We start from the raw sequence: 24445 nt of genomic DNA on the forward strand, positions 1-24445 counted from the left end.
AAGATAGGTAGGTAGGTAGGTAGGTAGGTAGGTAGGTAGACAGACAGACAGACAGACAGACAGACAGACAGACAGATAGAGGATATAAATAGAAAGATAGGTAGGTAGGTAGGTAGGTAGGTAGGTAGGTAGGTAGGTAGGTAGGTAGGTAGATAGGTAGGTAGGTAGATAGATAGATAGATGATTGATAGATAGATAGATAGATAGATAGATAGATAGGTAGGTAGGTAGGTAGGTAGGTAGATGATAGATAGATAAACAGACAGACAGAGAGACTTCCCTCGTGCTGCTTCTTTTAATAAGCCCAATGGTCTCCTGTTTTAGTCATTTGAGGTAGAAGATTTCCGGGGCATGAAATAAAACTCTTGGGGTTAATCTGTAGCAAAGCACCAATCAAACTGGACAGGGAGCATTCAAGACAAGGTTCTGAAGGTGGGGGAATGCTTTAAAATCAAAGCAAGAACAATTTAGCAGGAGCAGAGGGAGATTTCATACCTTGCCACCCTCAACAAAGAGTCACTGCATCTTTGAAAGAATTTGAACAGGGGACTGCCGGTTTTATTTTGTCTCAGTAAAAAAAGTAAATGTTAAAAGACCACCATAATTTTATGCATCACAGTAAGCCACGGTTTGCTTTACCCTCGATTGCTAAGTAAACCATAATTTACTGCAGCCCTGTATATTGTACTAAGCCACAAACCGTGGTTACACAAGCACGCTTGACTTCATATTACAAAGTAAACCAAGCAGATGCTGGTTTGTTAGGATATGTGATCCAGGCTATGCACATTAAATACGTCTGTGCATTTAAGATATCTGAAGGGTGTTTTCCCCTTCTAATTGCAAAACAACAAATTGGCACTTGCAGGAGAAATACTAAATTCACTCAAAATCCTTGGACTTCCTTACTGATGCCAACAATAGTTAAGAAAAGCACCCTAGTTTAAAAATACCTGCATTGATGTTGCATTGATCTGCTATCGAATACCTGATTTTATTAATCATCTGATTTGCTAAAAAAAAAAAAAACTATTTTGAAAAAAAAACCAGGCTGGGCTCATAGAAGAAAAGAAAAAGAAAAAAAAACCAAATGTCTTATTGAATGATCTGATCTTCCTTTTCCTCCTCCAGACGAAACTGATTCTGGAAATAGGCCTTTTCCGAAACCGCATGTTCCTATATTCGGTGTTAGGATCTATTTTGGGTCAAATGGCTGTTATATACATCCCTCCCTTGCAAAAGATCTTCCAGACAGAGAGTTTACGAGCGTTGGGTAAGTCCCGGGGCTACCCTTTTATCGAAGGAGGATTTCAATCTTTCCAAATAAAAGCTTTTTAAACTCCTGGCGATAGAGAGATTTGTTGGGACGCCTAATGATACGCTCTGTGAAATCCAGCTTCTAAGCGTCGGGAAGGGGAGAGGGAAGCTCGTTTTCAGGATTGCCTGTCTTTTTCTTTTCAACAAATCTAAATGGCAACCTTCGAAAAGGTGAAAATTACGAGGTTCAGGGGACACACTACCCTCCTCTTTATTTTCGTGCCAGCGTCCTTATGGCTCCCGTTAATCGTTAAGAAAGCAGCCCTCCAAAATGCGGCTTCAATGGAAGTTGAATGGATTGTCGGTTGCCAACTGATGCCCGCCTTGGTGTTCTGCTGTCCGTATTAGTAACCCATTTGTTCCCTTCTCTCGATAGACCTGTTGTTCCTCACCGCTCTGGCGTCTTCAGTCTTCATCCTCTCGGAACTGGTCAAAGTGTGCGAGAAATATTGCTGCGGGTCAAAGGCGGAGCAGAGACCGCTGGAAATGGTCTGACGAATAGGGACGCGCCTTGTGTCGACGGCGCGAGGGCAAAGACCACGGGGGGTGCAGAGGAACGGTCAAATAGGAGACCGCGTAGCCCTCAGCGGCATAAGGGATTGGGGAAGACCTTCCGAAGAGGCCCCTTCCCTAGTTTCTCAGTCTGTAAAGGTGAGGGCAGAAGACCCGTATTTCCAGACCTGAAGAGTTCTGCACAATGTAACTTCACAACAAAGTGGAATTAAGCTCATCGGGTCGTGAATGATTACGACAACTGGCTAACCTGGCACGGCTGGAACCTTGCCCCCACCCCCCACCCCAATTGGGTTCAAAGGGGATGTCAGATTCTGCAAAGCCCTTGGGAGTCATTTGGGTCTCTTCTAATCTCAGAAGGTTCCCCAACTCTTAATCACAAGCTGATCCCATCACCGGCCATCCGCTCCTGCAAAGTTAAAACGATGCCTGGATGCCATCTGACAATTGTGTCCCCCTTCAAAACAGGTCCCCGAAATGAAGGATTCCCTGCTTTTATTTATTTAAGATGTAATAAAAGACACTTGTTCATAAAGTCTGCCTTGGTTTCTCCTGGGGTTGGGTCAACGGGGTATTGCAATCTTGGTGTTCAATTAGGTTTTAAAAAAACAACAACAGTGGCTGGATTCACACATTTACAGTCTGCTACTCCACGAAGCTGGAAATTCACAGCCAACATCTGTCCAGTCTCTTAAAAACTTGGCCTGAACCTGATTCAATTGTTTATAGTGGTATGATTAATTCAGATATGAAATCCTGATTTCTGGATATGGCACCTCAGCAGTCACACACACACACCCAAATTATGTTTTTTATGGAGCACTTAAATTTCCCCCAGCAAAATACAAATCGATCTGCACGGAAGACATTTGGGTTTTGAGAACTCCTGTGAGTGAACTGGGGTCTCTCCAAGGAATACTGGAAGTTTCGCACACCAAAATAAATGTGAAAAGAAGGTCCTGAATTTAGAAGAAATACACGCTCCAATCCCTGGGGAGAGGAGGAGAAAAAAAACAACACCCTGCAGATAAAGACATCCAAAGTTTGCAAAGACACCAATTGTTATTTTACCGAATCTCACCGCGCTTAAAGAGATTGGACAACGGATACCGACGTGTGGAAAATAGAAAGCTCGGGGGGGGCGTTCCAGCAAGATCCCGGTCAGACTTGGGGAGGAAAAAAAAAGATTCCGAGGTGAGATCTCAGTTGTCTTCTCCGTCATCATCGGGTGGTTTGCGAAACCCGTCACTCTGCCGGCTTTTCCCCATCATCTCCAGCAAGGCTTGGGCCTCTGGATCGGTATCTAAGATGCTCTTTTGGCCTCTTCCCTAAAGCCAAAGCATAACATAAAAGAAAACATAACAAAACAACCACCACAGCCGAAAGCAGGGCTGCAACCAGCTCTGACCGAATTTCTTAGTTCCTGAAACCTGAGCTAAAAAAAAAAAAAGATTTGGGTGGATTCCTTCCCTTTCCTTAGTGTTTGGCAAACAGGGAAAGGTTCTGCTTTGACCTGATCAATGAAACAGGTTAGATCAGATGACAGGCACTGCCAGAGAAAGCAAATTGCTGTCAGTTTTAAGCCTCCTGGAGCTGGGGGGCGACACGGGGGGAAGGAAGGAATCAAAGAGCACTGGATTGTCTCCCCCCGCATCCCCTGAAATTGAATGAATGAATGAATGAATTTATTAGGTTTCTATGCCGCCCAATCCCGAAGGACTCCGGGCGGCTTACAGAATAAAAAAGAAATTAAAAAAACTTAAAAACAATAGGACACACAAAGTTAAAAAAGAAAGACAACAAACACCCAATCAGAAGGCCTGCCGGAAAAGCCAGGTTTTAATGGCTTTGCGAAAGGCCGTGAAAGTGGGGATGGCCCGGATCTCTGGGGGCAGCTCATTCCATAGGGCCGGAGCGGCAACAGAGAAGGCCCTACTCCTAGGCGCCGCCAACCGGCATTGTCCTGTTGAAGACACCCGGAGAAGGCCCATCCTGTGGGATCTTATTGGTCTAAGGGAGGTATGTGGCAGGAGACGGTCTCGTAGGTACCCAGGTCCTAGGCCATGTAGGGCTTTAAAGGTGATAACCAGCACCTCGAATCGTGTTCGGAGGCCAATGGGCAGCCAGTGCAGCTCGCGGAGGATAGGTGTGATGTGGGTGTACCTTGGCACATCCAGTATCGCTCGCGCGGCTGCATTCTGGACTAGTTGCAGTCTCCGAACACTTTTCAGGGGCAGCCCCAAGTAGAACGCGTTACAGTAATCCAGTCTTGAGATGACGAGGGCGTGAGTGACTGTCTGAAGTGCCTCCCGGTCCAAATAGGGCCGCAAATTGTTCAAAAGGAAGAGAAAACGCAGCTGCTTAAGTCACAGGTCAAGATACACAAAGCCTCCCGCTTACGTTAAGATCTCAGAAACCAAATACCTGAGATTTTTGAGAGTCGATGTCCTGTGTTAACTTATTTTTGCCTTGCTAGGAGTGGATGGGAAGGGGCTGAATATGCACAACATACTAAGCCTTAGCATACTAAGGTGGCTCAGGGGCTAAGAGCTTGTCGATCGGAAAGGTCAGCGGTTCGGATCCCTAAGCGCCGCGTAACGGAGTGAGCTCTCGTGACTTGTCCCAGCTTCTGCCAACCTAGCAGTTCGAAAGCTCGTAAAAAATGCAAGTAGAAAAATAGGAACCACCTTTGGTGGGAAGGGAACAGCGTTCGGCATTGAGTCATGCCGGCCACATGACCACAGAGACGTCTTCGGACAGAGCTGGCTCTTTGGCTTTGAAACGGAGATGAGCACCGCCCCCTAGAGTTGGGAACGACTAGCACATATGTGCGAGGGGAACCTTTACCTTTACTAAGCCCAGGTTAACAAAACACCTCAAAGGGCCACGGTCCAAGCAAGTCACCCATGGGATGATTGAAGCTGATGGGTTGACTCACCCCATGAGCCAAGGGCTAGATTAAACCCAATACGTTCAATCACCAACCACCATTTAATCTAGTTTACGTATGTGGTGTTCATTTAGGGGGCTTCTAAACAGGGTTGGACCTGGTTTGTAGGTACATTGGAAGCAACCAGGATATCCCTGGCCTTTAAATCCATTCTGATGGGGGAAGTAGAACAAGGGGGAATAAATTCCCCTTGTTGTTGGCCAAAATGTTGATCCCTAACCCAGGACAGAAAATTGTTTCCCTGTTCAAGAGTTGCTTTCATCCTGGAAAAAAAGCCAATCGGAGCTTGCATCCTCGTGGCAATTACAATCCCATCAAAAACATGCCTGGGTTGAAATCAGACATTGTTGTGGCCTGCCAACAGTGCTGGCAGCAGATTCGGACTGTGAGGAGGGTTGGGGAGGAACCTGGGCCAGTCCTGGAGTCTGGGGAAGGCTCTGATGAGGGCTCTGTGTCGGAGGCAGAGAGGGGGCCAGGGCTGTCTGACAGTTATCAGCTGCCTTCAGACATCAATGGGGCAGAAGAACAGCTGGAGCCTGTTCCCAGTGTGCGCATGCGCAGAGTTGCCAGACGAAGGGAAGAGCTAAAGAACAGGGGTCGACTTGGGAGTAAGGTCACACAGGTGGACAGTGAATGGCCCCTCCCAGAGGACATAAAAGAGGAGCGAAAGGGGAGTGGAGTTTGCAGGAGGCAATTAGTTCGCTTAATTGGTTCGTGACTCTCCGAGACTCCTTGCCAAGTTTTGGAGATATGGGCCTGGCAGCTCTCCAAGCCAGATAAGGTCTGTGATTGTAAATCCTCCCCCCAAAAGACTTTGCTGGATGTGATTGAGCAGAATTCACTGGAAATTAATAAAAGTTCTTTTTGTCGGGACCAGGAGTTTGCTTCGTTCTCGTGGGAAGCCTCGGTCAGAACAGACAAGCTTAAGGAGGTCTTTCTGAACCCCACTTCCTTCATTCCCTGTCAATCATTCTTCCCTCTGTTCATCCTCATACGGGCCACTCACTCAGAGACACCAAGGGTACCACTGGGCCCTAAAGACCCTCTTTCCCCTCCCCTTCTTCTCTTCCTATCTTGGTCATGTTTTGGTTAACTTCCATGCAACCCAATCTTGGGGACTTTTCCCATCTTCTGCTACAGGAGAAGCTTTTAGGCTTCTCCCCAGGGGCAAAGGAGAAGCCTAAACCAACGTTGACCTCATGAATTTCATGCCCTACCAGGGAGCAGGCGCCTCCTGACCAAACAGGAAGTTTGCACCACCCCCGCTAAGGTGGCTTTGCTCGGAATGGCAAGACTTACATTTTTGGCTTCCAAGTTGTCTCCCACGGCCCACACCTCCATGGAATCCAGCAGGAAGTTCTCCTTGGCCGACAGCTGAGGGCTGTTGTAGGTGGTGCACCGAGGCTTGGCTCGGCTGTGGCCTTGGCCAAAGTTACTGTCCACCCAGAGGCCGAAGTATTCGTGTTGACCTCCCATGCCCTGGAAGGAAGGAGAAAATGCGGGCACGTCATCATGTCTGTATTGGTATATGGAAAGGTTAATAGCAGCAATAGCAATAGCAGTTAGACTTATATACCGCTTCATAGGGCTTTCAGCCCTCTCTAAGCGGTTTACAGAGTCAGCATATTGCCCCCAACAATAATCCGGGTCCTCATTTCACCCACCTCGGAAGGATGGGAGGCTGAGTCAACCCTGAGCCGGTGAGATTAGCAATAGCAATAGCAGTTAGACTTATATACCGCTTCATAGGGCTTTCAGCCCTCTCTAAGCGGTTTACAGAGTCAGCATATCGCCCCCAACAACAATCCGGGTCCTCATTTTACCCACCTCGGAAGGATGGAAGGCTGAGTCAACCTTGAGCCGGTGAGATTTGAACAGCCGAACTGCAGAACTGCAGTCAGCTGAAGCAGCCTGCAGTGCTGTATTTAACCACTGCGCCACCTCGGCTCTTAAAGAATGCAAGAATGAACCTCCCACCGACAGACACACCTGGAAGGCCAATTACAGGTAGCCCTTCACTTACGACCACAGTTGGGCCCAAAATCTCTGTTGCTAAGTGAGACAGTTAAGCACGGTTGTCTTAAGGATGGAAGAGTATAATTTTAAACTAGCTAAACTTAGTTAAATTTAGTGACAATAGGTAGAGTTAAACAAACATTGATAATGATAATAATGTATAGCAATAGCAATAGCAATAGCAGTAGACTTATATACCGCTTCATAGGCCTTTCAGGCCTCTCTAAGCGGTTTACAGAGTCAGCATATTGCCCCCAACAATCTGGGTCCTCATTTTACCCACCTCGGAAGGATGGAAGGCTGAGTCATACAATGAGTATATAATGTGTAGTGTTATGATAAGTAATGATTGGATATGAATATTGAATGTTGCCCGTGAAGGGAAGGCCAGAAATCCTTTTGGACTATATATAAAGGTTATTAAGAATAACAACACAAAAAAAGAGCAAAATTAGACACAGCTAAGTTTTAATTATTAGGGGGGGAAATGTTATGATATAGGATATAGTTAAATAAAGAAAGAGATCATGATAATAAATTATATACATGTATGGGTATAATATAAGGGAATTGGATGTAAATGGTAAACAGAGATTTGGAAAGGAGGATTATAAAATTTTATGCATGTTTAGCTAGAATAGGATATGAGGATTTAATGTTAAGGGAGGATTTTATAAATAAGTAAATGAAATGCCAGTAGGTGGTTAGGTATTAAATCTTGGTATATTTTATGATGAAGGACGTTTAAATAATCATAGTCAAATAAAAGTGGAGGTATGATGATGGTAATATAATAAATATCCGAGTTAAGATATTAGAGTTAACATGAACTATATTTGATGACGGTGGGAGAGATGCACAAAAGCCTTTTGTAACCAACTGATACACTTTCTACAGTATGTAAAGAAGGAGGGTTTGTATGTTTGTTTTGAAAATAAAAATATATTTTAAAAAAAGGAGTTGTCTCACTTTACCTTTCTTGCCACAGCTGTTAAGTCAGTGTTTCTCAACCTTGGCAACTTGAAGATCCAGACATCTTCAAGTCTGGGACTTGAAGTCCAGACATCTTCAAGTTGCCAAGGTTGAGAAACACTGTGTTAAGTTATGTTAAGTTAACACTGTGCAGCTATTACCATATTTTTCGGACTATAAGACGCACCCAGATTTCGAAGAGGTAAATAAGAAAAAAAAAAAGTTTTGTCCTCCCTGGCCCCCGGAATACTCTGCAGGCTTCAGCAGGGCTGGGGGGGGGGGGTGGAGAAGGAGGGTTGAAGTCTATTTCCTGGCTGAGGAATTCTGGGAGTTGAAGTCCTGGTAGTGGCTGAGGAATTCTGGGAGTTGAAATGCACATGCTGAGTGAGGAATTCTGGGAGCTGAACTCCCATCTTCTGGCTGAGGAATTCTGGGAGTTGAAGTCTATTTCCTGGCTGAGGAATTCTGGGAGTTGAAGTCTATTTCCTGGCTGAGGAATTCTGGGAATTGAAGTCTATTTCCTGGCTGAGGAATTCTGGGAGTTGAAGTCTATTTCCTGGCTGAGGAATTCTGGGAGTTGAAGTCTATTTCCTGGCTGAGGAATTCTGGGAGTTGAAGTCTATTTCCTGGATGAGGAATTCTGGGAGTTGAAGTCTATTTCCTGGCTGAGGAATTCTGGGGGTTGAAGTCTATTTCCTGGCTGAGGAATTCTGGGAGTTGAAGTCTATTTCCTGGCTGAGGAATTCTGGGAGTTGAAGTCCACAAGTCGTAAAGTTACCACAGTTGGAGACCCCTGTTTTGACCCATTTTCAAAGCATGCGTGTACAAGCCATCGTGGTTAAAGCCTTGGGGCCAAAGTAAACTCAAATGTCCCACTCTTTGTTACTCACAAGTCCGTTCGGCATAGTCTGCTGCCCGTGATTGAGGTACATGTAGTGGTTATTATAGCCACTGCAGGTGAAGACCTCCAACGAGGGAGAAACGGAGAACAAAAAGCAGGTGTTGTTTCCTGTAAGCAACAAATGAATAACGAGTTGAGGACCAGAGAGAAGGAAAACAGAAAAGATTCGACCTGGCAGAGCCTAACTGGAAAAAGTGAAGTGACTAGTCCTCATTCATTTCCCATTTTGAGGGGAGAGCTAGCTGTTGGAAGTTTCTTCTGAGAGAAGGCTGCCACCTGGTGGATAGCATCAGCTGTCACACTTTGTGTATGCAGGGGTGTCTCTACTTATTATCTACCACTAAAACTCACATTTTGTGGTTTTCTGTTTGTCTGTTTGTGACCTCCAAAGAGCCCAAACAGTGCATTGCAACCAGCGTACTTAAAATCTGCTAAATTAATGCATGGAATATCCGAACAATTCTTTATAACCGTGATGGAGACACGCGTGCCCGAAGTGGCACGGGGAGCCATGTCGCCTGGCACACGCGGCATCGCCCGTTCCTCTTCTGGGTTTCTGGCGCGCATGTGTGCGTGACAATCAGCTGACTTTCGTGCATGCCGCAGTCCTGGGAGCTGGGAAAGCTGGTCTTCTGTTTCCCAGCGTGAGCATGCCTGCTAGCTAGTACATGGTACATGTGTGCCAGTAACCATAAGTCCGGTGCTAATGCGCCCGCTGGAAACCAGAAGTCCATTTTCCGATGCTCACATGCTCCCTGGGCAGCTCCTTTTCCAGGTCACATCCCAAAGGAGCGTGCATGCTCCCTTTTCGGCACTCGGTGCCAGAAAGGTTCGCAGTCCCTGGTTTGCAACTTTTTTTTTTTCTTAATAAATTTTCATTTTAAACACATAAACACATCAACAGAAACAGACACATGACTTAAAACAACATAGGAACAATGTCCCATCGTACATCATACAGCAGTTCCGTATCGGTTTCTTTGCAGTTAAGTGTTTTCCCTTCTATACATTTCCAACTTTCATTCATAATCTCCTTATTCGTTATCCATTTTTATGTATAATTCTATATTTATTTAAAGTTAGCTATTTATAACCAAATATTGTTTACCTCTATTGTGCTTTATATTCTTACTGTCATTTATTCTCTTACATACAATTATAGGTATACATTCACATAGTTATTCTTTTTCTTTGCCATTCTTATACTATCGTTATTCCATTTAAAAGGTTATAAGATATAGTTTGGATTGCTTTGTTTACCATCCTTCGCACCTGCTAAGACACCACCTTATTTTCCCTTTCTTTTCTTTTCTCCTTCTCTTCCTTCCCTACTTCCTTCCTTCCTCCTCTCCTTCCCCTTCTTCCTTCCCTTACCTCTCCCCTACTCCTACCCTCTTTCTTCTCCTTCCTACCCTCTCTCCTTCTCTTTCTCTCTCTTCCTCCCTCCTCCAATGCATGGACAATTCTGGAGGCTGGGAGAAGGGCCTTTCATCTCACCTTGAATTCCAAAGACCTCACCTTGGAACTGAGGCTTCACCTCCCAGGAGCAGGAGGAAAACCCGCCAAAGACGTGGCCATCGGTGTCCTTCAGGACCAGGAGGCAGGGCCCTTGGCTGACAATATGGCCGCACAGCTGGGAAAAGCTCTCGCCGTGAATCCCGGAGGCGAAGACCAGCTGCCACTTATCCCGCAGCTCGGAAGGCAGGTGGGAATTGAGGTAGGTGATGGAAGGGAGGTCGAGGAGGCTGACGAAGGCAGCGGTCGCTTGGAGGCCCCGGCACGCCGGCAGCAGGCGGAGGGTCTCGTCCCCTTCATCAGAGAGGGGTTGCAGGAGGAGCAGGCCCTGCTGGAGGACCACCTTGAGGAAGGTGGAGATCTGGGGGACGCGGAAAAGCCAATCCTCCAGGCTGTTTCGGTCACACGTGGCATCCAGGACGGAGTCTCCCTCCATCTTCTTTCCCTCTGCAGCGAGAGAGAGATGAATTGGCCAGGTCCGAATCAGAATTTGGCAAGGTGAAACCCATATACTACACATACCAAGCTTTCTCCATTTAAGAGGGGTGGACTTCGGTTCCACCACAAAACCACGCTTGACTAAACCGCGCCTGACTGAACCGCGTCGCTGACGTCATCAACAGGGCGACAACAGAGCGGAGACAGAAGCACGCTGTAAACCCTAAACCTAAAATTAACCCCTAAACCTAAACCTAACCCCCATAAACCTAACCCTAAACCTAACCCTAAACCTAACCCTTAACCTAACCCTAAACCTAATCCTAAACCTAACCCTAACCCTTAACCTAACCCTAAACCTAACCCTTAACCTAACCTTAAACCTAACCCTAAACCTAACCCTAACCCTTAACCTAACCCTAAGCCTTAACCTAACCCTTAACCTAACCCTAAACCTAACCCTAAAGCTAACCCTAAACCTAACCCTTACCTTAAGTTGAATCGGCTTGCTTTCAAAGCGCTATTTAAAGCGCCCTTTTTTCTCCGCAGTCACTGTTGTCGCCCTGCTGATGACGTCAGCGACGCGGTTTAATCGGGCGCAGTTTAGTCGAGTGTGGTTTTGACGGGTCACGGTGGACTTCAACTCCCAGAATCCCCCTAACTCTTAATATAACATCTCCCTGTCTCAGAGGGGATTCTACGGGTAATCCTCAACTTATGCATCTGCCCTCAGTGTGGAAGGGATTGCCACGCTCCAATTTTTAGCCACACCAGATGCTGCTGCCAGCGTTCCAAGTATCATGTAGAATATCCTTCCTCCAGGAGTAGCGAGGGAATGGAGCTTTTGCAGTATCCTTCCCCTGGAGTGGGAAGGGAATGGGGATTTTGCAGTATCCTTCCCCTGGAGTGGGAAGGGAATGGGGATTTTACAGTATCCTTCCCCGGAGTGGGGAGGGAATGGGGATTTTACAGTATCCTTCCCCTGGAGTGGGAAGGGAATGGGGATTTTACAGTATCCTTCCCCTGGAGTGGGAAGGGAATGGGGATTTTACAGTATCCTTCCCCTGGAGTGGGGAGGGAATGGAGATTTTGCAGTATCCTTCCCCTGGAGTGGGGAGGGAATGGGGATTTTGCAGTATCCTTCCCCTGGAGTGGGAAGGGAATGGAGATTTTGCAGTATCCTTCCCCCTAAAGTGGGGGGGGGGAATGGAGATTTTGCAGTATCCTTCCCCTGGAGTGAGGAGGGAATGGAGATTTTGCAGTATCCTTCCCCTGGAGTGGGGGGGGAATGGGGATTTTGCAGTATCCTTCCCCTGGAGTGGGAAGGGAATGGGGATTTTACAGTATCCTTTGCCTGGAGTGGGAAGGGAATGGGGATTTTACAGTATCCTTCCCCTGGAGTAGGGAGGGAATGTGGATTTTGCAGTATCCTTCCTTTGGAGTGGGAAGGGAATGGAGATTTTGCAGTATCCTTCCCCTGCCATGCCCAACAAGCCACGCCTACGTAACCGGTAGTAAAAAAAAATTGAATTTCACCACTGGATGGGAATCCATCATAACCAAAGAGGCATTAAGCCGAGGACTACCAGTATGAGGGGTGTTAAGTCAGAAAATTGTGCGAAACGTTTGATACCGGCTCTTTCGAGTCTTCCCATAGTAGTCTTTGTTTTATGTCCCACTGTCGCCACTAAACCCGAGCGCTGGCAGCTCACCTGCCGACTTCAGTTCAGAAGTCAACTGAGTAGCCAAGGCTTTGATCCTAGCGACCGAATTATCCAGCTTCTTCGGATTCCAGCCTTTCAGCAGCTTCCTGTAGCCGAGCACCTGAATCACGGAGCTGATCAGATCCCCTGCAAACTTCAAGGAGGTGGAATAAGGATTTATTAAATGGTCTTTGGGTGATTTCGCTTCTAGAAACAAGTCCTCTCGCGGGGACCGAAAAGGGCTTCTCGAAAGAGATTTTGGAGGCTTTATTATGTTTTGACCTTAATACAATATTTTTACCTTATATATTATACTAGCTGATGACCTGGCATTGCCCCGGTATTGATGTCTGACCTTTCTTCCTTTCAATTACCTCCACCAGACCAATTAGATCCCACAGATTAGGCCTCCTCCGAATTCCATCCGCCGGCCAGTGTCAACTGGCGACTACTCGGAGGAGAGCCTTCTCTGTGGCTGCTCCGACCCTCTGGAACGAACTCCCCGTGGAGATTCGCACCCTCACCACCCTCCAGGCCTTCCGCAAAGCCCTTAAAACCTGGCTGTTCCGACAGGCCTGGGGCTAAAGAGCTGTTGCCCCCCTTCTCGAATGGTATGGTTGTTGCGTGTTTTAAATTATGTATTGTTTTGTGTTGTCGTTAATTTGTCTGTATCCCCCTTCCCTGGTTTGAGTTGTGAGCTGCCCTGAGTCCCCCTTCGGGGGAAAAGGGCGGCATACAAATGAAATAAACATTCAAACATTCAACATTCATTTGATATGTACTTGTTCGCTCCTCTTTGGCTCAGATCTTGCTTTCCTTTTCGCTGCTTTCAATCCATATCTCGTAAAAGTACCTTTCTCTCTATTCCAATGGAGTTGAGGTTTTTCTTTCTTGGACCCGAGAGACCGCCTCCTGCCATTTACCTCCCAGAGACCCATAAGATCCCACAGACTGGGCCTCCTCTGGATTCCATCTGCCGGTCAATGTCGGCTGGCGACTCCCCGGGGGAAGGGCCTTCTCTGTGGCTGCTCCGGCCCTTTGGAACGATCTCCCCGTGGAGATCCGGACCCTTACTACTCTTCCGGCCTTCCGCAAAGCGATTAAGACCTGGCTGTTCCGGCAGGCCTGGGGCTGTTGATTCACCCAGCCCCATTCTAAGTTATATGAATGTTGTGAAATTTTAATGTCTGTTCTTTTTAATTTTTATATGTTTCCCCCTTCCTGCCTTTATCTGTAAGCCGCCCTGAGTCTCTCGAGAGTGGGCGGCATACAAATCCTAATACATTCATCCATTTTCATTTCATTCATTTTATTATATTTATATGCCACCCTTTTCCCCCCGAAGGGGACTCAGGGCGGCTAACAAATCAAATCAGGGAAGGGGGGGTACAGACAAAAAATAAAAAATGAAACATAACAATACATAATTTAAAAACACACAACAGTCATACCATTCGAGAAGGGGGGGCAACAGCTCTTTAGCCCCAGGCCTGTCGGAACAGCCAGGTTTTAAGGGCTTTGCGGAAGGCCTGGAGGGTGGTGAGGGTTCGAATCTCCACGGGGAGCTCGTTCCAAAGGGTCGGAGCAGCCACAGAGAAGGCCCTCCTCCGGGTAGTCGCCAGTCGACACTGGCCAGCGGATGGAATTCGGAGGAGGCCTAATCTGTGGGATCTAATCGGTCTAGTGGGGGTGATTGGCAGCAGGTGGTCTCTCAAGTACATATAAACAGTAAACAGTAAACAGATATTGAAGGAGGCAGGCCTGACAGACTGCGTGGGAGATGCCAGGTGCTAAATAAATGAACAGACCTCACCTTTCCCCCCTTAAACGCAAACGAGGTGTTGGTCTGCTTACCTCTAGGATTTGGCTCCCCTTGACCGTCTTCTGAGCCCCCGAGACCATCTGCAGGACCACCCCACTTTTTTCCTGGGCGTTGCCCTTGAAGAGGGTGGAGGCAAAGACCACGAACTGCTCCTTTGCCACCCAGGGGATGGGCTCGGGGGGATGGTGGGTTTCCTGGATGCTCCTCATCCCACTGTACAGTCTCGTCACCATGGATGGAGGCAGGGCGTCCTTGACGTAGACCTAGGAAAGGGACCGAAAGGCCTCCATACAACCAGTCCTGGACTTACAACCTTGAGTGTCTATTCAAAGTTTACGATGACACTGGGGTGGGGAAAGGACTTAAGACCGTGTTTCACACGTACGACCACTGCAGCATCCCCCCCCCTGCGGTCACATGATCAAAATTCAGACGCTGGGCAACTGACTCATATTTTACGACGGTCGCACTCTCCCCGGAGGGGGGGGGGTCACGTGATCCCCTTTTGCGACCTCCTGACAAGCAAAGTCGGTCGGGAAGCCGGATTCACTTAACGGCCGGTGCTGTTAATTTCACCACTGCAGCGATTCACTTAACGGCTGCGTCAAGCAAGGTGGTAAAATGGGGCAAAATGGACCTCACAGCCGTCTTGCTTAGCAGCAGAAATCTGGGGCTCAATTGCGGTCATAAGTCGAGGACCACCCATAAGAAGTAGCTTACCCTGTCACCAGAAGAACAAAACTCCTCTGTCATGCGCCACAAGACAGTCACAGCCTCACAGGGTTGTTGGGGGGGCGAGGGGGGGGAGTATTATATAATTTTTGCTACCTTGAGTCAGTTATAAGATAATCAATAGAATACAATAGCAGAGTTGGAAGGGACCTTAGAGGTCTTCTAGTCCAATCCCCTGCCTAGGCAGGAAACTCTACACCATTTCAGACAAATGGCTATCCAACATCTTCTTAAAAACTTCCAGTGTTGGGATATTCACAACTTCTGGAGGCAATTTCTGTTCCACTGATTAATTCTTCTCACTGCCAGGAAATTTCTCCTCAGTTCTAAGTTGCTTCTCTCCTTGATTAGTTTCCACCCATTGCTTCTTGTCCTGCCCTCAGGTGCCTTGGAGAATAGTTTGACTCCCTCTTCTTTGTGGCAACCCCTGAGATATTGGAACATTGCTATCATGTCTCCCCTAGTCCTTCTTTCTATTAAACTAGACATACCCAGTTCCTGCAACCGTTCTTCATATGTTTTAGCCTCCAGTCCCCTAATCCTCTCTGTTGCTCTTCTATGCACTCTTTCTAGAGTCTCCACATCTTTTCTACATTGTGGTGACCAAAACTGGACGCAGTATATTCCAAGTGTGGCCTTCCCAAGGCCTTTTAAAGTGGTATTTAACACTTCACGTGATCTTGATTCTCTCCCTCTGTTTATGCAGCCTAGAACTGTGTTGGCTTTTTTGGCAGCTGCTGCCCACGGCTGGCTCATATTTCAATGTTTGTCCACTAGGACTCCAAGATCCCTCTCACAACGGCTACTATTGAGCAAGGTACCACTTAACAGCCCATGCTGGGGAAAAAAATAATCAATGAATAAATTATAGGCAGTCCTCGACTTACAACCCTAAGGGAGCCTGCCCATTGCTTACTCACCTTGAGTGCTTCAAGGGTCACCCCGGCCTGTGCCTTTTTCCCCACTTTCACAGCCACGGCCTCATCCGCTCCAGATAAGGCGCTAAAAACGCCCTCGATGTCCATGAGCTCATCGGGAAGAAACCTGGAAAGGTGTTTCTGGTAAGAGCCGCTGCTTTCCACGTTGCCCATTTTCCTTTGGCTGGGGGCGAAATCCTGCAAGGGATCGAAATAGATATATAGATATAGTGATATAGATATATAGAGATGAGATAGAGATGAGATAGAGATAGAGAGATAGATAGATAGACAGACAGACAGACAGAGATATAGATATAGATATATAGATATAGATATATAGAGATGAGATAGAGATGAGATAGAGATAGAGATAGAGATAGATAGATAGATAGACAGACAGACAGAGATATAGATATAGATATATAGATATAGATATATAGAGATGAGATAGAGATGAGATAGAGATAGAGATAGAGATAGATAGATAGATAGACAGACAGACAGAGATATAGATATAGATATATAGAGATGAGATAGAGATGAGATAGAGATAGAGATAGAGATAGATAGATAGATAGACAGACAGACAGAGATATAGATATATAGATATAGATATAGATATATAGAGATGAGATAGAGATAGAGATAGAGAGAGAGAGAGAGAGATAGACAGACAGACAGAGATATAGATATAGATATATAGAGATGAGATAGAGATGAGATAGAGATAGAGATAGATAGATAGATAGATAGATAGATAGATAGATAGATAGATAGATAGATAGATAGATAGACAGAGATATAGATATATAGATATAGATATAGATATTGATATATAGAGATGAGATAGAGATAGAGAGAGAGAGAGAGAGAGAGACAGACAGACAGAGATATAGATATAGATATATAGAGATGAGATAGAGATGAGATAGAGATAGAGATAGAGATAGAGAGAGAGAGAGAGAGATAGACAGACAGACAGAGATATAGATATAGATATATAGAGATGAGATAGAGATGAGATAGAGATAGAGATAGATAGATAGATAGACAGACAGACAGAGATATAGATATATAGATATAGATATAGATATATAGAGATGAGATAGAGATAGAGATAGAGATAGAGATAGAGATAGATAGATAGAGAGAGAGAGAGAGATAGACAGACAGACAGAGATATAGATATAGATATATAGAGATGAGATAGAGATGAGATAGAGATAGAGATAGATAGATAGATAGATAGATAGATAGATAGATAGATAGATAGATAGATAGATAGATAGATAGATAGATAGATAGATAGATAGACAGAGATATAGATATATAGATATAGATATAGATATTGATATATAGAGATGAGATAGAGATAGAGATAGAGAGAGAGATAGACAGACAGACAGACAGAGATATAGATATAGATATATAGAGATGAGATAGAGATGAGATAGAGATAGAGATAGATAGATAGATAGACAGACAGAGATATAGATATATAGATATAGATATAGATATATAGAGATGAGATAGAGATAGAGATAGAGATAGAGATAGAGATAGATAGATAGAGAGAGAGAGAGAGAGACAGACAGACAGACAGACAGAGATATAGATATAGATATATAGAGATGAGATAGAGATGAGATAGAGATAGAGATAGATAGATAGATAGATAGACAGACAGACAGAGATATAGATATATAGATATAGATATATAGAGATGAGATAGAGATAGAGATAGATAGATAGATGATAGATAGATAGATAGATGATAGATAGATAGATAGATAGATAGATAGATAGATAGATAGATAGACAGACAGACAGACAGACAGAGATATAGATATATAGATATAGATATATAGAGATGAGATAGAGATGAGATAGAGATAGAGATAGAGATAGAGATAGATAGATAGATAGATAGATAGATAGATAGATAGATAGATAGATAGATAGATAGATAGATGATAGATAGATAGATAGATAGACAGACAGACAGACAGACAGAGATATAGATATATAGATATAGATATAGATATAGATATATAGAGATGAGATAGAGATAGAGATAGATAGATAGATAGATAGATAGATAGATAGATAGATAGATAGATAGATAGATAGATAGATAGATAGATAGATAGATAGATAGATAGATAGATAGATAGATGATAGATAGATAGATGATAGATAGATAGACAGACAGACAGACGGAGATATAGATATAGATATATAGAGATGAGATAGAGATAGAGAGATAGAGAGATAGAGAGATAGAGAGATAGAGAGATAGAGAGATAGAGAGAGAGAGAGAGAGAGAGAGAGAGAGAGAGAGTGTAAGTAAGCTTCAGCAGCAAATTTTGAGCAACTCAGCCCTGCAAGGACTTGGAGGTGGTGGGGGAATAAGTAGAGAGAAAAAAGCAGAGAGCTGCAGAAGGAGACGGAGACGGCCTTGAGAAAGGTATTCAGTAGCCCTTAAGTCAACACCAGCTGAGTCTGCCAAGGGAGGAGGAAGTAAAAGAAGAAAACTCAAGATTGTTCTGCCCTAAGGAGGCAAAAAACAAGGTCAGGCTTCCAGGAATCCAGTCTATAGTGAAAAGGAGGACCGGGGGAGACAGGATAGCGGTGTTCCCATACCTCAGGGGCTGCCACAAAGAAGAGGGAGTCAAGCTGTTCTCCAAAGCACCTGAGGGCAGGACAAGATGCAATGGGTGGAAACTAATCAAGGAGAGAAGCAACTTCGAACTAAGGAGAAATTTCCTGGCAGTTAGAAGAATTAATCAGTGGAACAACTTGCCTCCAGAAGTTATGAATGCTCCAACACTGGAAGTTAACTAAAGCTTTTAGAGAAAATATTGGACAACTATTAACCTGAAATGTTACAGGGTTTGCTGCCTGAGCAGGGGGTTGGACTAGAAGACCCCCCCCAGGACCCTTCCAATTCTGTTATTCTATTCTATTCTAATCAAGGAGAGAAGCAACTTAGAACTAAGGAGAAATTTCCTGACAGTTAAAACAATTATTCAGTCGGACAACTTGCGTCCAGAAGTTGTGGGTGCACTATAATTAGAGGTTTTTTTAAAAAAAAATTAGACAACTATTAACCTGAAATGCTGTAGGGTCTCTTGCGTCAGCAGAGGGTTGGACTAGAAGACCTCAAGGTCCCTTCCAACTGTGTTATTCTGCTTTTCCTTTCTCTTTTTTCTCTCCTCTCCTATCACTGGTTTTTTTTTAAGAATAGCAATAGCAATAGCAGTTAGACTTATATACCGCTTCCTAGGGCTTTCAGCCCTCTCTAAGCGGTTTACAGAGTCAGCATATCGCCCCCAACAACAATCCGGGTCCTCATTTTACCCACCTTGGAAGGATGGAAGGCTGAGTCAACCCTGAGCCGGTGAGATTTGAACAGCCGAACTGCAGAACTGCAGTCAGCTGAAGTAGCCTGCAGTGCTGCATTTAACCACTGCGCCTTCTCTCCAAGAAGAGATTGGAAAGCCATTTGTCTGGGATGGTATAGGGTCTCCTCCTTAAGCAGGGGGTTGGGCTAGAAGACCTCCAAGGCCCCCTTCCAACTCTGTTATTCTGTTGTGTTAGGGCCCTGTTATTAAACCCAGCAACAACAACCACAACAACCACATGGAGTCCTTGTGCAACCCATTTCCCTGACCTGAAGGACCTCAAAGGCCCGAATGAGAAATCGTTGGAGGAGGAGGAGAAAAGGATGTTACAAAACGCAGGGACTTCTCGAAATCTCATTGTCTGGGAACACGGACAGCGCCAGAAAGCATCGCAAACAGGAAGGGCAGGGATGTTAAAACAACTGGTTCTGTATAGGTGACAGAACAACTGGTTCTGTATAGGTATCCTCAACAATACCACTATCTTGGAAATCTCATTTTTTTTTCCCCTTTAGGGAGAAAGAAAGGATTTCTTCTTTTTTCTGCATCACACCTCATCATCATCATCATCATCATCTTTCTTTAACAACTCCATAATCCCTTGCCGGGTGGAGTCAAAATAGCGCTAGCAGAGGGGTTACTGGCCGGTGGCCTTTCCTGTTGCCAATGCAGATATATTCACATTGTGCCCAGGTAGAGATGTTAAAACAACTGGTTCTGTATAGGTGGTCCTCAACAATACCACTATCTTGGAAATCTCATTTTTTTCCACTTTAGGGAGAAAGGATTTCTTCTTTTTTCTGCATCACACCTCATCATCATCATCTTTCTTTAACAACCCCATAATCCCTTGCCGGGTGGAGTCAGAATAGAGCTAGCAGAGGGGTTACTGGCCGGATGCCTTTCCTGTTGCCAATGCAGAGTTATATTCAGCAGGTATATTCACATTGTGCCCAGATAGAGAAAACATCTGCTTCCCCCTAGAATCAAACTCACAGCTCCCTGATTACGAGGCAAGAACACCACCTCTAGGCCACTCCTTCTGTCTCACACATAATGCAGAATAAAAGACCAGGGGAAGAGAAGAAGAGGGGGGGAAAAAACATGCATGAAACATGAGTTTTTTTAAAATAATAATAATAATAATTAAACAAGCTCCAGATATACACATTTTAAACCATCAAAGGTTTAAAATAGAATCAGAAGGGATAGAATCAAGATCACGCGAAGTGTTAATACTTTATAATGCTTTGGTAAGGCCACACTTGGAATTCTGCATTCAGTTTTGGTCACCGCGATGTAGAAAAGATGTGGAGACTCTGGAAAGAGTGCAGAGAAGAGCAACAAAGAGGATTAGGGGACTGGAGACTAAAACATATGAAGAATTGTTGCAGGAACTGGGTATGTCTAGTTTAATGAAAAGAAGGACTAGGGGGAGACATGATAGCAGTCTTCCAATATCTCAGGGGCTGCCCCAAAGAAGAGGGAGTCAAACTATTCTCCAAGGCACCCGAGGGTAGAACAAGAAGCAATGGGTGGAAACTAACCAAGGAGAGAAGCAACTTAGAACTGAGGAGAAATTTCCTGACAGTTAGAAGAATTAATCAGTGGAACAACCTGCCTCTAGAAGTTGTGAATGCCCCAACACTGGAAGTCTTTAAGAAGATGTTGGATAGCCATTTGTCTGAAGCAGTATAGGGTTTCCTGCCTAGGCAGGGGGTTGGACTAGAAGACCTTCAAGGTCCCTTCCAACTCTGCTATTCTATTCTAAAGCCTCCGAAAAACATGAATTATTCAGCAGCCCAAAAACATACACACACATAGGAAAATATCAGGAATAATAATATTTCACACATAATGAATGCTGCCTGCTTCTTTGCTTAGCATAATGAAACCAATCAGAAACAAGAAGGCATTTACCTCTTTTTAAAAATAAGGGCTCCCACAAAAGTAATTGCTGCTTCTTCTTCTTCTTCTTCTTGATGGGACTCCCGTCAAGGTTTGCCCAAAAAGTGCAGGAATTTAACGGATGAAATACGGGTCTTTTATTTTCTCATCTCGTGTCTTGGCCGGTGGTGTTAGACCGATGTTTATGGAGCAGGAACCTGGTTTAAAAAAAAAGAAGCAAAAAAAAAACCCCAGCTTTTCTAAAGACATCGTAAAACACCAGGTTTAGCTTTCTGATTTCCGGCAATATATAAATACAGAGCTTGCCGGTGTTGAAGCCATTTATGCTTCTCCTTTGTGGCTGCTGCACCTATTTTCTAACAGATGTGGAAGTGAAAACTGGAACCTGGCATCTGAGAGGCGGAGAAAGCAGAGGGTTTTAAACTTTTAAGACGGGTGGATCCCAATGTATTTGTGACGGTGGCATCATCCCGGAGATTGTGTGATTCCCCATTTGAGACTTTCACAGCCATCTTCCAACAAGCAAAGACAATTGGGGGGGGGGGGGCTGGATTCACTTAATGACGGCACAATTCACTTAAAAACTGGAGTGATTCGCTTAACCATGGCCAAAAAATAATAATCATAAAATCAGGCGCAATTCAATTAACAATTACTTGGTTATCTGTCACCTATCTATATCTATCTATACTTAGGTGCACATAAACAAACCCACGTAACTATTAAAAGATTTCTGAGATATGCCGAGTCCACCTTCTTCATGTCCTTGATGAACTGAGCAGTAACATACATACATACACACACACACACACATATATAATTTATCAGCACAAATACAACACACACACACACACATATATATGTGTGTGTGTGTGTGTGTATGTATGTGTATGTGTGTATCTATATCTCTATATCTATCTATCTATCTATCTATCTATCTATCTATCTATCTATCTATTTAGTGTCACAACCCCTGGTAAGCCACAATTGTGTGTGTGTATGTATGTGTATGTGTGTATCTATATCTCTATCTCTATCTATCTATCTATCTATCTATCTATCTATCTATTTAGTGTCACAACCCCTGGTAAGCCACAATTGTGTGTGTGTATGTATGTGTATGTGTGTATCTATATCTCTATCTCTATCTATCTATCTATCTCTATCTATCTATCTATCATCTATCTATCTATCTATCTATCTATCTATCTATCTATCATCTATCTATCTATCTATCTATCATCTATCTATCTATCTATCTATCTATCTATCTATCTATCTATCTATCTATCTATCTATCTATCTAGTGTCACAACCCCTGGTAAGCCACAATTATGGGAGGAAGCTAACTGCTTCCATCATCTGTCAATCGGCTCGTCACAAGAGTCCATCACAACAGAAACCGTACAGTACAAATAAAACACACACATATACATATACATATACATATACATATACACATACACACATACACACATACACACATACATACACACACACACACACACACACACACACATATATATATATATATATATATATAAATTTATCAGCACAAATACAACACACACACACATACAATAAATATAAATTCTTTGGCTTGATTCCCTGCAGCTGCTAAGCTCCTATCAATACTAAAAAATGCTCCCTTTGGGGGCAGCCGGCATTCGAACTCGGGACTATAAGCCACGTCTTCATATCGTAAATATAATTTTAAAAAATAAAAATATATGCAAAAAAAAAAAAACATTTTAAAAAGGAACAGGGCTGCCTAACGTCTCCAAACCTTTGGCTCCCACAGAGCAACCCAGCTTTCCAGCAAAAAGAAATGTTATATTTGCACGTTTTAAATCATTTTTCACTGCTTTATCTCGCCTGTAGCCAGGCGGGGAGCAAATAAATTTAGCAAATAAATAAAATCTGCCAAAAAAAAAGAAGAAGAGTGCAAAAGGAGGGAAAGTCAGGGAGCCTTAAGCAAACAGCCCAAAGTGCATGGAGAGGCAGGAAAATTCAATGAGTTTCCCACGACTTGGGCAAAGAATGCAGGCTGGCCTACCTTGAAAGGTTGTTGTGCCAAAAATATTTTTTTTTAAAAAAAGAGATGGCGTCTTCCTTTTTACTTATTATTAAAAACATGCAGAGAAAACATACCTATTTGGCCTAACCCAGCTGGAGAACTTGGAAAAGGAAGCGAGAAAGAAAGAAAAAAAAACCCAAAGCTCCACCCCTTTATATTCATAAATATTAATATTCATGAGGCTCATGAATATCAATGAGGGGGCACCCACCATGCCTCGCGCCGCGCATGAATAATAAAGACGGCCCCGTGCGGACTCCGCCCCCTCCGTCAAGGCCGAAGGTTCGCGGCAGCCGCTGGCTCGCTTCGTAGGGACGGTGCCGGAGGCCCCGGGGGATCCCCGCCGCTCGATTTCCCTCAGCGGCTTCGCTGTTCCGCGGCGCCGCCCCCCGCCCCGCCGCCCTCAGCTCTGAGACGCCACCGGCTGAGGCTCCGCCCCTGGGGCCGCTTGAGCAACAGAGCACTCAGCCAATGGGAGCGTCAGAGACCTCGGGAGGGCGGTTCTAAACGTGACGTCACCGTCTCCGTCATTCATAAGGCTTTAAAACGCCTCAACAGCGGGATTCCTATGCTGCATCAGTGACGTTCTAGGCATCGCCAGCTCCGTGGTAAGGAGGCCTCCTGGGAGTTTGTGCGGTCATGCCGGAAATGAAGTACGAAGGGGATGACTTTCTAGATGTTGTACTCTATGTTGTGGAGGTTGAGGAGATGCGATCTGAAGCGAGCGCCCTCCTGCGGGAAAGAGCGTCCTCCTTTTCAGTCGTAGCCAATGAGAACCCTCCTAGGGGCGAGACGGGCAAAAATCTCAAAGGTGTCTTGAAGTCGCGAGTTCGAATCCCGATTGCGCCCAGAAGAAGCTTTTTCTTTTCTTCTTTTTTTTTTTTAGTATCACACCTTAACCAATTTCATTGTATTTAAATACAATGACAATAAAGATTATACTTATACTTAGCAGACACAGGAATTCAAGGCAAATAATTTTATATTTTTTATTTTCCTGGAGATTTTTAATTCTGTGCCTGTCCATCCAAATCAGGCCCAAATTTTATGCTTCTACAATAATACACACCAATAGGAGAGCTGGTTGCAAAAGACAAACTTGTGCACCTTAAAGACACTTTTTCCAGCTAGTTGAACGACCAATGCAAAAATATCCAAGACGTTCAAAATAGAAAGATTAGATTTTGCTGTTGCCTGTTGCCTTTGCTCCAGATCAGCCTCCCGTGCCTTTAGCAAACCTCCCATGCAACAGGGTGG

General features: G+C 44.5%; 2 protein-coding genes across 2 annotated transcripts in view; one reads left to right on the forward strand and one right to left on the reverse strand.

The window, feature by feature from the left end:
* The window catches only part of ATP2C2 (ATPase secretory pathway Ca2+ transporting 2), a 47166-nt gene extending 44380 nt beyond the window's left edge, over positions 1-2786 (forward strand). Inside the window, exons 26-27 of the mRNA XM_087729409.1 lie at positions 1132-1273; positions 1694-2786. Coding sequence (XP_087585535.1) covers positions 1132-1273; positions 1694-1812 — 261 coding nt within the window. The 3' untranslated portion in view covers positions 1813-2786. The remainder of the gene's footprint in view (positions 1-1131; positions 1274-1693) is intronic.
* Positions 2309-23596, reverse strand: MEAK7 (MTOR associated protein MEAK7). The gene is made up of 9 exons (XM_087729410.1): positions 23400-23596; positions 21124-21308; positions 15800-15994; positions 14180-14410; positions 12335-12479; positions 10188-10631; positions 8659-8777; positions 6080-6259; positions 2309-3158 (listed from the first exon to the last, which is right to left on the reverse strand). The coding sequence occupies exons 3-9, from the start codon at positions 15968-15970 to the stop codon at positions 3033-3035; spliced, it is 1416 nt and encodes a 471-aa protein (XP_087585536.1). The 5' UTR covers positions 15971-15994; positions 21124-21308; positions 23400-23596; the 3' UTR covers positions 2309-3032.
* Between the last annotated feature and the right edge of the window lie 849 nt (positions 23597-24445).

This window comes from Thamnophis sirtalis, unplaced genomic scaffold (genome assembly GCF_051295495.1).
Source record: "Thamnophis sirtalis isolate CommonGarterSnake01/CBP01778 unplaced genomic scaffold, rThaSir2_p1.2 scaffold_14, whole genome shotgun sequence".
NCBI classification, from domain to species: domain Eukaryota; kingdom Metazoa; phylum Chordata; class Lepidosauria; order Squamata; family Natricidae; genus Thamnophis; species Thamnophis sirtalis.

What these genes read in the sequence shown, in the direction of transcription:
- MEAK7 (XM_087729410.1), bottom strand. Translation starts at nt 15,970, where the DNA reads ATGGGCAACGTGGAAAGCAGCGGCTCTTACCAGAAACACCTTTCCAGG. An exon ending in TTCTGAACTGAAGTCGGCAG is followed by an intron (nt 10,632 to 12,334) that starts GTGAGCTGCCAG and finishes CTCTCGCTGCAG; the next exon opens with AGGGAAAGAAGATGGAGGGA. An exon ending in GGTGAAGCCTCAGTTCCAAG is followed by an intron (nt 8,778 to 10,187) that starts GTGAGGTCTTTG and finishes TGTTGCTTACAG; the next exon opens with GAAACAACACCTGCTTTTTG.